The sequence below is a fragment of the Phyllobates terribilis genome, unplaced genomic scaffold (assembly GCF_046119375.1).
Source record: "Phyllobates terribilis strain yellow unplaced genomic scaffold, ASM4611937v1 Scaffold_5__5_contigs__length_657084704, whole genome shotgun sequence".
NCBI lineage: Eukaryota > Metazoa > Chordata > Amphibia > Anura > Dendrobatidae > Phyllobates > Phyllobates terribilis.
Window position 1 is genome coordinate 126,207,616 of NW_027362765.1, and position 12,726 is coordinate 126,220,341.

Below are 12,726 nucleotides of genomic sequence, written 5' to 3' on the forward strand. Positions count from 1 at the left end.
CTGCTGCTGTGTAACCAGTTAAATGCCGCTTTCAGTCTCTGACAGTGGCATTTAGTCTTGTTTTCCTTGTGGGGTTGCTCCTGTTAAGCCCATTAACAGGCTGGGCATCTTAGTCAACTGATTTTGTCTATATACCGCAATACTGATGCATTGCAGTATATAATACACTGCTCAAAAAATAAAGGGAACACTCAAATAACACATCCTAGATCTGAATGAAAGAAATATTCTCATTGAATACTTTGTTCTGTACAAAGTACAATGTGCTGAAAACAAAGGAGACCACCCGCAACCTCATCAGGAGCATGCCCAGGCGTTGTAGGGAGGTCATACAGGCACATGGTGGCCGCACACAATACTGAGCCTCATTTTGACTTGTTTTAAGGACATTACATCAAAGTTGGATCAGCCTGTAGTGTGTTTTTCCACTTTAATTTTGGGGGTGACTCCAAATCCAGGCCTCCATTGGTTAATAATTTGATTTCCATTGATGATTTTTGTGTGATTTTGTTGTCGGCACATTCAACTTTGTACAGAACAAAGTATTCAAAGAGAATATTTCATTCATTCAGATCTAGGATGTGTTATTTGAGTGTTCCCTTTATTTTTTTGAGCAGTGTACAAGCGATCAAACAATGGTAGGTTTCAAAACACACAAAATTGGGACAAAAAAAGGTGAAAAAAAAAACACTTTTTTAAAAATAAGTAAAAAAATCTCCCAAAGAACATGAAAATATAAAAAAGTATATTACCACGTGTGTAAAAATCTGATTTATCAAAATATAAAACAACATAAATGTCTCAAAGAGAATCACAAAATGCCAGACTTGCTGTTTTTACCTCACCGCAGCTACCCTCGCACTCAAAAATGCAGCCAATAGCAATGATGATGTCGTATGTACCCCTAAGTGGTATCAACATAAACTACAGCTGACCACTAAAAAACAAGTCCTCACATAGGTCCATCAACGCAAAAATAAAGTTATGGGACTCAGACAATGGCGACACAAACCAAATTCTCATTTGTCATCCATGTGTAATCCATTTTTATACAGCTGCGGTTATTAAAAATGTACAGGACTAAATACAGTTCCCTATGCTAAAGGGAATCTGTCAGTAGGATGAACTCTCCTAAGCATGGGCATGGAGGTCATAGGAAGCTGAATAAAATGATAACCTGATATCTGCAATCTGATGTCTTATTTCAGTGAAATCCACGATTTTCTTATATGTAAATGAAATGGGCCGGACACTGATCTCCCTCAGGATCTACCCCCATCAGTAGCGTAGCTACCGGGGGAGCAGAGGGGGCGGTGGCCCCAGGCCCTGCGCTCTGAGGGGACCCACCCAGAGCTACGCTATTGTAACTGTATCGGCATGCTGTAAGTATTGTGTTTATTTTTTTTTTCCTATGGGGGGGGGGGGTTATGCTACAGACTCTGCCTATGGGGGGGGGGGAATCATGCTATAAACTTTGCCTATGTGGGGCTGAGGTCATGCTACAGACGTTGCCTATGGGGGGGATTATGCTACAGACACTGCCTATGGGGGATTATGCTACAGACTCTGCATATGGGGGGGGATTATGCTACTGACTCTGCCTGTGGGGGATTATGCTACAGACTCTGCTTATGGGGGATTATGCTACAGACTCTGCATATGGGGGGGGGGATTATGCTACTGACTCTGCCTGTGGGGGATTATGCTACAGACTCTGCCTATGGGGGATTATGCTACAGACTTTGCCTATGGGGGATTATGCTACAGACTCTGCATATGGGGGGGGGGGGATTATGCTACAGACTTTGCCTATGGGGGATTATGCTACAGACTTTGCCTTTGGGGGATTATGCTACAAACTTTGCCTATGGGGGAGATTATGCTACAGACTTTACCTATGGGGGGGGGTGTTATACTATATACTCTGCCTATGGGGGGGATTATACTACAGACTCTGCCTATGGGGGATTATACTACAGACTCTGCCTATGGGGGGATTATACTATATGAAGGACTATGGGGAGTGCATTATACTATATGTAGGCTATTTATACAGTGCGGGGATTACAGTTGGGGTCATATAGTGTGGGAGATAATGTGGAGTCTTTGTATAGCGTGGGGGCCATCATACAGTGTGGGAGATAATGTGGGGTCTTTGCACAGTGTGGGGGCCATCATACAGTGTGGGAGATAATGTGGGGTCTTTGTAGAGTGTGGGGGCCATCATACAATGTGGGAGATAATGTGGAGTCTTTGTACAGTGTGGGGGCCATCATACAGTGTGGGAGATAATGTGGGGTCTTTGCACAGTGTGGGGGCCATAATACAGTGTGAGAGATAATGTGGGGTTTTTGCACAGTGTAGGGGCCAGCATACAGTTTCGGAGATAATGTGGGGTCTTTGCACAAAGTGGGGGCCATCATACAGTGTTGGAGCCATCAGTTTTGAGGCTAGTAAGGGGTCAGTATACTGTGTGTGGGGGGTACTATACAATAAGGGGGAATTATACTGTGTATAAGAGAACATCATACTGTGTAGAGGGGAGCTGTACTGGAGGGAGACTCAGGACATTATTAAATGTTAAGTGGGCACTTATCGTTATAGGGGAACTCAGGTTATTATGACTGTCAAAGGGGCACACAGAGGGCATTATGACTTTCTAGGTGGCAAAATGTGGTCACTGTTTTCTAGGGCACTTACACACTGCATTACTATATTCTAGAGGGTTGTTTTACCATCTAGAAGGTACACCATACCACACAGTAGGTGCAGTAATAGGGACACATATGGCAGCAGAAGCTCAGTATTGGGATATCAGCAGGATGAGACATTTGTGCAGGTTGGGGATAGATGGGGACGGGGCCTGAAATGTAAGGAGTAAAATGTGTCTTTTTGTGATCTCTGCAGACCTGAGACTCTGAGTCCTGGATGGAGAAGTTGTCGTGTTGGTCTGGGCCAGATGGAAAAGGTGGGAAAAGTGAACAATTTAATCAGAAAGAACGTCAGCTGTAAGTCACTTATATGTTCTGCAGGACTGGCATCTATCAATATATGGTCACCATATAGCAGTAATATCAGTGCTGGTCTTTGTATAGAGATTATTTTTAGCAACAGCATGGTCATCTGCTGAGTTTCTCCTATATCCTCTATTAGGGTGCACCACCATAGTTGTAATCAGGGTTACCTGGTTAGAGGCCCCCTCAGAAGTTTTGCCCCCCCCAACCAAAACCCTGGCTACGCCTCTGACCTCCATGGCTTATTTTAAATGAAAGGGGAAGTTACCAGTGTGAGACTTGTAATGACTGACAGTCTGCCTTCATAATCACACACAGCTCTGCTTTGAGATCAGAACTAACATAGCACAACAGAAGTGAACTGCAAACAAAAACTTAGGCTGTAAGGCAACAAATATGGCCCCATTGCAGGTCACACAGGGGTTATGTCACCGCACATGTCTGAGAAAGCTGTGTGGCAGTAAGACCATCTTATTACATCCGCCTATGTTTTCATTCAGTTGTCTGGGAAAGCTGGATGACACTTGCTCAAATCTCAGAGTCTCACTCACCGGTTTAGATTTTGATATCTCTCCTCCCATTTCTCTGTCCGGGACACTTCTCCGGTTTTCTCGTCCAGCAGTTGAATGCCATAAAATCCCAGCATGAGTTTGTAAGACTCAAGGAGCCTCCACATGACGTCTTTATCAGCCCTCATCCTCTAGATATATATATATATATATATGGTCAATACATTATATACGCAATCCACACATTATAACCTGATCTGAACAATACAAACTCAGCCTGGCTTGGCACATAGAGAGGTAAGACGTCAGTGATAGGGAACATCCTTATTAAAGGTACATTTTGACGTAGTTGGATGCTGTTTGCACTTTTTGATCAAAAAATATTATCCAAGTACCCTTACATTTTTAACTTGTGTCGTAATAGTGGAATTCAGGTGTTCATTAATCGCAGCATGCTAACACACAATATACACTATGTATATATATTTGTAGATTGGCCACAGCGTATTTCTGCACCTGAATATTAATAATATTAATTTAAAACTAAAGGTGTGCTGGGCCTTAATTTTTTATTTTTTTTAATAGTAAACACAGTCCGTACATTATATGCAAGGCCAATACATTATAAACACACTCCATACATTATAAACATACACATACATGTACATTTTTACAGTCAGTACCTTATATACAAGGCCAAAATATTATATACAGTATATATATAGTGTAACGGGTCTGGGAGGTGGAACCTCAGAGCAACTATACAAAGGGGCAGTCCTTGTAAAGAAGAGGGTGGCTCCCAGGGAAGGCGGGCAGGTAGTCACGGCAAGTGACAGGGACAGTCTCTGGGTAGAAGGGCAGGAGGTCACGGCAAGTGACAGGGACAGTCTCTAGACAGGTGGATGGTCACGGCAAGTGACAGCAGGGTAAGAGTCTCTAGATTGGCTAGCAGGCAGGTAGCAGGTGAGCGCTCCCAGGTGAGCGTGCAAGATTCTCTGGACAGGCGGGTGGTCACGGCAAGTGACGGCAGAGCCTCCAGGTAGGCTAGCAGGCAGGTAGCAGGTGAGCACTCCCAGGTGAGCGGGCAAGAGTCTCTGGACAGGCAGGTGGTCACGGCAAGTGACGGCAGGGCCTCCAGGTAGGCTAGCAGGCAGATAGCAGGTGAGCGCTCCCAGGTGAGCGGGCAAGAGTCTCTGGACAGGCAGGTGGTCACGGCAAGTGACGGCAGAGCCTCCAGGTAGGCTAGCAGGCAGCAGGCAGATAGCAGGTGAGCGCTCCCAGGTGAGCGGGCAAGAGTCTCTGGACAGGCAGGTGGTCACGGCAAGTGACGGCAGAGCCTCCTGGTAGGCTAGCAGGCAGGTAGCAGGTGAGCGCTCCCAGATGAGCAGGTAAGAGTCTCTGGACGGACAGGTGGTCACAGCAAGTGACGGCAGAGCCTCCAGGTAGGCTAGCAGGCAGGTAGCAGGTGAGCGCTCCCAGGTGAGCGGGCGGGCAGATCCATAGACAGACTGACAGGTGATGGAAGGCAGACTGTCGGACCGCAGGAATGCAAGCAGATAGACAGGAATCTGGCAGGTATCAAGCAGAGGTCTGGCAGGTAACTGGCAGGTATCTGGTAACGGGACCTGAGGGCTGAAGCAGAGTTGAACGGCTTTGCAACAACATTGCTCGGGCACCTCCATTTTGGAGGAGGTGCCTTATATATGGTGAGGTCCTCCGGCCATTGGCCGGGGACTCCTTAGGACGGCCAGCAGAGCGGGAGGAAGCCGCCGGGCACGGAGCGGAGAGGTGAGGGGAACGGCGTCCCTGCCTAGCAGGAGGCAGGAATGCCGATGCTACATATAGATATATCTATACAGTTATATGAAAAAGTTTGGGCACCCCTATTAATCTTAAGCTTAATGTTTTATAAAAATTGGTGTTTTTGCAACAGCTATTTCAGTTTGATATATGTAATAACTGTTGGACACAGTAATGTTTCTGCCTTGAAATGAGGTTTATTGTACTAACAGAAAATGTGCAATCTGCATTCAAACAAAATATGACAGGTGCTTAAGTATGGGCACCCTTATCATTTTCTTGTTTTAAATACTCCTACCTACTTTTTACTGACTTATTAAAGCACTTTTTTTGGTTTTGTAACCTCATTGAGCTTTGAACTTCATAGCCAGGTGTATGCAATCATGAGAAAAGCTACTTAAAGTGGCCACTTGCAAGTTGTTCTCCTGTTTGAATCTCCTCTGAAGAGTGGCATCATGGGCTCCTCAAAACAACTGTCAAATGATCTGAAAACAAAGATTATTCAACATAGTTGTTCAGAGGAAGGATACAAAAAGCTGTCTCAGTGATTTAACCTGTCAGTTTCCACTGTGAGGAACATAGTAAGGAAATGGAAGAACACAGGGACAGTTCTTGTTAAGGCCAGAAGTGGCAGGCCAAGAAAAACATCAGAAAGGCAGAGAAGAAGAATGGTGAGATCAGTCAAGGACAATCCTCAGACCACCTCCAGAGAGCTGCAGCATCAACTTGCTACAGATGGTGTCACTGTGCATCGGTCAACTATACAACGCACTTTGCACAAGGAGAAGCTGTATGGGAGAGTGATGCGAAAGAAGCCGTTTCTGCAAGCACGCCACAGAGTCGGCTGAGGTATGCAAAAGCTCATTTGGAGAAGCCAATTTCCTTTTTGGAAGAAGGTCCTGTGGACTAATGAAACCAAGATTGAGTTGTTTGGTCATACAAAAAGGCGTTATGCATGGCGGCAAAAAAACACAGCATTCCAAGAAAAACACTTGCTACCCACAGTAAAATTTGGTGGAGGTTCCATCATGCTTTGGGGCTGTGTGGCCAATCCCGGCACCGGGAATCTTGTTAAAGTTGAGGGACGCATGGATTCCACTCAGTATCAGCAGATTCTTGACAATAATGTTCAAGAATCAGTGATAAAGTTGAAGTTACGCAGGGGATGGATCTTTCAGCAAGACAATGATCCAAAACACCGCTCCAAATCTACTCAGGCATTCATGCAGAGGAACAATTACAATGTTCTGGAATGGCCATCCCAGTTCCCAGACCTGAATATCATTGAACATCTGTGGGATCATTTGAAGAGGGCTGTCCATGCTCGGTGACCATCAAACTTAACTGAACTGGAATTGTTTTGTAAAGAGGAATAGTCAAAAATACCTTCATCCAGGATCCAGGAAATCATTAAAACTACAGGAAGCGACTAGAGGCTGTTGTTTTTGCAAAAGAAGGATCTACTAAATATTAATGTCACTTTTCTGGTGAGGTGCCCATACTTATGCACCTGTCAAATTTTGTTTGAGAGCAGATTGCACATTTTCTGTTAGTACAATAAACCTCATTTCAAGGCAGGAACATTACTGTGTCCAACAGTTATTACATATATCAAACTGAAATAGCTGTTGCAAAAACACCAATTTTTATAAAACATTAAGCTTAAGATTAATAGGGGTGCCCAAACTTTTTCATATAACTGTATCTATAGATATATATATGTACAGTACAGACCAAAAGTTTGGACACACCTTCTCATTTAAAGATTTTTCTGTATTTTCATGACTATGAAAATTGTACATTCACACTGAAGGCATCAAAAGTATGAATTAACACATGTGGAATTGTATACTTAACAAAAAAGTGTGAAACAACTGAAAATATGTCTTATATTCTAGGTTCTTCAAAGTAGCCACCTTTTTCTTTGATGACTGTTTTGCACACACTTGGCATTCTCTTGATGAGCTTCAAGAGGTAGTCACCGGAAATGGTCTTCCAACAATCTTGAAGGAGTTCCTAGAGATGCTTAGCACTTGTTGGCCCTTTTGTCTTCACTCTGCGGTCCAGCTCACCCCAAACCATCTCGATTGGGTTTAGGTCTGGTGACTGTGGAGGCCAGGTCATCTGGCGTAGCACCCCATCACTCTCCTTCTTGGTCAAATAGCCCTTACACAGCCTGGAGGTGTGTTTGGGGTCATTGTCCTGTTGAAAAATAAATGATGGTCCAAATAAACGCAAACTGGATGGAATAGCATGCCGCTGCAAGATGCTGTGGTAGCCATGCTGGTTCAGTATGTCTTCAATTTTGAATAAATCCCCAACAGTGTCACCAGCAAAGCACCCCCACACCATCACACCTCCTCCTTCATGCTTCACGGTGGGAACCAGGCATGTACAGTCCATCCGTTCACCTTTTCTGCATCGCACAAAGATACGGTGGTTGGAACCAAAGATCTCAAATTTGGACTCATCAGACCAAAGCACAGATTTCCACTGGTCTAATGTCCATTCCTTGCGTTCTTTAGCCCAAACAAGTCTCTTCTGCTTGTTGCCTGTCCTTAGCAGTGGTTTCCTAGCAGCTATTTTACCATGAAGGCCTGCTGCACAAAGTCTCCTCTTAACAGTTGTTGTAGAGATGTGTCTGCTGCTAGAACTCTGTGTGGCATTGACCTGGTCTCTAATCTGAGCTGCTGTTAACCTGCGATTTCTGAGGCTGGTGACTCGGATAAACTTATCCTCAGAAGCAGAGGTGACTCTTGGTCTTCCTTTCCTGGGGCGGTCCTCATGTGAGCCAGTTTCTTTGATGGTTTTTGCAACTGCACTTGGGGACACTTTCAAAGTTTTCCCAATTTTTCGGACTGACTGACTTTAATTTCTTAAAGTAATGATGGCCACATGTTTTTCTTTACTTAGCTGCTTTTTTCGTGGCATTAAAAATTCTAACAGTCTATTCAGTAGGACTATCAGCTGTGTATCCACCAGACGTCTGCACAAATCAACTGATGGTCCCAACCCCATTTATAAGGTAAGAAATCCCACTTATTAAACCTGACAGGGCACACCTGTGAAGTGTGACTACCCATTTCCGGTGACTACCTCTTGAAGCTCATCAAGAGAATGCCAAGAGTGTGCTAAGCAGTCATCAAAGCAAAAGGTGGCTACTTTGAAGAACCTAGAATATAAGACATATTTTCAGTTGTTTCACACTTTTTTGTTAAGTATATAATTCCACATGTGTTAATTCATAGTTTTGATGCCTTCAGTGTGAATGTACTATTTCCATAGTCATGAAAATACAGAAAAATCTTTAAATGAGAAGGTGTGTCCAAACTTTTGGTCTGTACTGTATATATATCTATATATATATATAAATATAAATATATATATATATATATATATATATATATATATATATATATATATATATATATATTCATTTCCAAAAATGTTGATATCCTAGGAATTGTTGCAGAAAATGAAGCATTTCTCCCAGGAAATTATTGCAATTACACACGTTTTGTTATACACGTTTATTTACTTTGTGTGTTTTGGAACAACACAAAAAAAAACTGAGAAAAAAAGGCAAATAGGACATAATTTCACACAAAACCAACAAAATTGTTGGCACACTCCACTTAATATTTGGTTGCACGCCCTTTGGAATAAATAACTGCAATTAATCGCTTTCTATAACCATCAACAGCTTCTTACACCTCTCAACTGGAGTTTTGAATTTTGGACCAATCTTCTTTTACAAACTGCTCCAGCTCTCATATTTGAAGGCACCTTCTCCCAACAGCAATGTTAAGATCTCCCCACAGGTGTTCAATGGGATTTAGATTCGGACTCATTGCTGGGCACTTCAATTTTGTTCTTCATCTTCTCCTGACAGTGTGCTACGATTCTCTCATCTCTCATCTGATCACAGTAAGCTGACACTCGCAGGAAAGAATCTACGCTGGTGTGAGCGAGCCCTCATTGAGACTTCTGCACCAGTCCACAGGTATTTGGGGTCGCTCCCTGTGGCCAAACTGCTCCTTGTGTCTCAGGTGTTAAGGCGACTTCTCTAGACTGCAGGTTTCAGCTCCCTTCACTGATGTTCAATAGGATTTAGATCAGGACTCCTAGAAGTCACTTTAGAATAGTCCAATGCTTTGCTCTTAACTATTCTTCAATGTTTTCAGTTGAGTGTTTTGGGTCATTATCCTGTTGGGGTACCCATGACTTGTGACTGAGACCAAGCTTCCTGACACTGGGCAGCACATTTCTCTCTAGAATCCCTTGATAGTCTTGAGATTTCATTGTACCCTGTACAGATTCAAGACACCCTGTGCAGATGCAGCAAAGCAGACCTAAAACATAGCCAATCCCAGGGCTGCAAACAGTCCAGAAATTCTTGGACAGTCAGTAAAAATATGGCACTTTTTTCCACTGTCTGTAAAAAAAAATTGATGTGTCCATGAATTTTTTGAAGCTGGAGAAACTTTTACTGATTATTATGACTGTAGTTATCATAATTTTACAGTTCAGTGAATGTAGTTAATGCCTTCATATAAGAATTATGGGCTGTATACATGTATTACGTATAATCTTATTGATTTATTATGTTTTTTTAGTGTGTCCAAAAATGTTGGCTGTCCTTGATTTTTTGATAAGCTGCCCATAAAAAATACAAAATCAAGCTGGTAACCCTGTCGGAGCCTCCTACAGGTTTCACAGTAGGTACAATGTTCTTTTCTTTGTATGCTTCTGTGACACCCCAGGGGTCTGGTTGCCACAGTAATAGAGATATTACGTCTGAGAGCAGGTGGGAGGTCTCTTGGTCAGGGATCCTATGCATGCCACACCTCCTGCCCAGTCCTGGGAGGGGAAGAACTTCCCCTATATAAACCTAGGGCTGAGGCAGGGTTAGTGAGTAGAGAAGAAGTAGAGACAGAGAAGAGAAGCAGATATAGGAAAAGAACATCAGGAGCTCTGTGGGAGCAGTGCTATAAGGAGTCAGGGGCTGGCAGCTGCAGAGCTCGCCCTGACTGAGAAGCTATCACCGGACCCGGAGTCCGAGGCTGTGGGGACTAATCTTTACCCAGCAGCAGAAACCGCCCGGCAGGGGATTTCAGGTCCTCTGGTCAAGAAACCCGAAGGCACGGTCACACGCGTGGGACCAGCACCGCCGTCGTGGAGCGGACGCCACAAGAAGGCCCCGAGTCACCGGCCATACGGGTGAGCACCACACGGTACACTCAGAGACGTGGGCTACTTTTACCCGCCTCTAGCAAGGTAGCCAGAAGAGTACAATTAGTTGGGAAGGCCTACAACTCCGCCTGGCCAGGGGAAATCCCATCTGCTCGAAGACTGACCAGGCCCCGATCGCTAGCCAGTACTCCGGGAGGGTCTATCTTTATCACCAGTAAAGACCCCGAACTACACCGCATCGTCTCTGAGTGATTCCTGCTTCCCCCGTCAGCCACGTCGGCTGCCCTGAGGCCATACCCCTCCCGTTGGGGGTGATACTATCACGCTGCACAATCCTACCACCGGCCTCAGCGGTCTGCCCTGCAGCGGCAGCCCCTTCGCTGCATTCAACGGGTGGCGTAGTCGTCCAACATCTACCGCTAATACATCGCCGCTCAGTTTGACTCCCTGGGCACGGTCCGGGTCACCGCCACGAGACTACAATCCTCAATAGATCCGGCTCCGGGTAAGCTCCCGTGCGCGCGATGCCGTGCGACGAAGGCCCAGGGGCGCGTCAACTTTTGGCGTAGTCGGCAGGATTTCGTGCCCGCAACCACCGGGTACTGCGTGCTTGAAAAAGACTGTTCAAACTTACCAGTGGTGAAGATTCCCGCCATCCGTGGAGGTTTCCCGCCATCCGGCGCCATCTTCTACCTTCTTCCCGCCATCCGCAAAGTTTTCCCGCCATCCGGCGCCATCTTCTGCCTTCTTCCCGCCATCCGTGGAGTTTTCCCGCCGTTGGGCGCCATCTTGAAGACGCCGCGCGGGAAGAAGAGGGGCGAGGACTCCGAAAGCGCGCGAGAACCGGAGCCCCGCCTCACGTCCGGACGTTGCGTAAGGTCCTGGAAGGAGTCCAGCAGACGCCGACGTCACAGGAGCGCGACGGAAGGTCCTCAACCCTGACGATCCACTGCGGAGCCGCGGCCTACGGAAGAGGATCATCGCAAGGTAGGCCACGGTCCACTAGGGGGGAGGAAGATGTCGGATACGGAGGAGAGCTTCACTGTCTCAACCCCCGCCAGCGCCACCGCTGCTGCAGTCATGCCTTTCACCATGCCCTATATCCCGGGAGCGGCCTGGCTACCCCAGTACTCAGGGGAGTCACATACCCTGCATGACTTTAGAGAAAAGCTGGATAGCCTCTTCCAGGTGTATCCCCTCACAGAAGAGCAAAAAGTGAGCATCCTGGTGGCCCAATTAACCGGGGCAGCCCAAAGGGAGGTAAAGTCCTGGCCACCTGGGGGGAGGACTGTTGCAGGGATACTAACCCGGCTGAGGGACACCTTTGATACCCGCACCTCAGCCGAGATCAAGCTTAGATTCTACGGGTGCAAGCAGCGAGCACACGAGAGTATAAGGGACTATGCCCTGAACCTACAAGAGGCCCTGAGAGCCATTAAGCAGACCGACCCTGACGGCGTGGGAGACGAGGACAGGCTGTTGACTGAACAATTTATAGAGGGTTTATATTGCAATGCCCACCGAACCCAGTTGCGGGCAATGGCCTTACAGGACCCTCATCTGGGATTTGCACAGTTCAAGGACAGAGCCATCCGGGTGCTCCGAGAACCGGCACCAGGTGGCGTTGTGACCCACAGACGCTCCACTACCACTTACCACCAGGAGGCGGCGCCCTTGTCGGCAGGGCCTGTGGGAGCTGATGCGCAGGCTTTGAACAATGACCAGGCTCCAGACCTGCACCATCAGGTCCAAGAGCTAGCTAAAAGCGTTGCCGCGCTAACCCGAACTGTGCAGTCTTTACAGGTTTCCACTCCAGGGAAGATCCAGCTGGCATCCGGACCGGAGGACATCCCGTGGCATCGACCAAGGAGGACCCCGCCGGCCAGAGGAAGACCCAGCGACCGATACAACGAGGACGGACAACCCATCTGCCGCCGCTGCAATCAACCCGGACATATGGCAAGGTACTGTCCTTTAAACTGGCACAACCTGGGGTAGAGAGCCAAACCCCAGGAAAAAGATCATCAGGCCCATCGAACTGGTGCGACAAATATGTGGGAGGACGTCCAGTCTTGCCTGTGGTACTGGATGGCATCCCTATGAGTGCCCTACTGGACACCGGGTCACAGGTTACCACTATCCCGTACGTGCTCTTCAAGCAGTACTGGAATGACTCGGATATCACCCGCTACCCTGACGACGATTTGAGT

General features: G+C 46.3%; 1 protein-coding gene across 1 annotated transcript in view; it reads right to left on the reverse strand.

Moving 5' to 3' along the window:
* The window catches only part of LOC141270949 (opioid growth factor receptor-like protein 1), a 52,175-nt gene that overhangs the window by 2,776 nt on the left and 36,673 nt on the right, over positions 1-12,726 (reverse strand). The window contains exon 6 of the mRNA XM_073681045.1: positions 3,566-3,714. Within this exon, the coding sequence (XP_073537146.1) occupies positions 3,566-3,714 (149 nt within the window). The remainder of the gene's footprint in view (positions 1-3,565; positions 3,715-12,726) is intronic.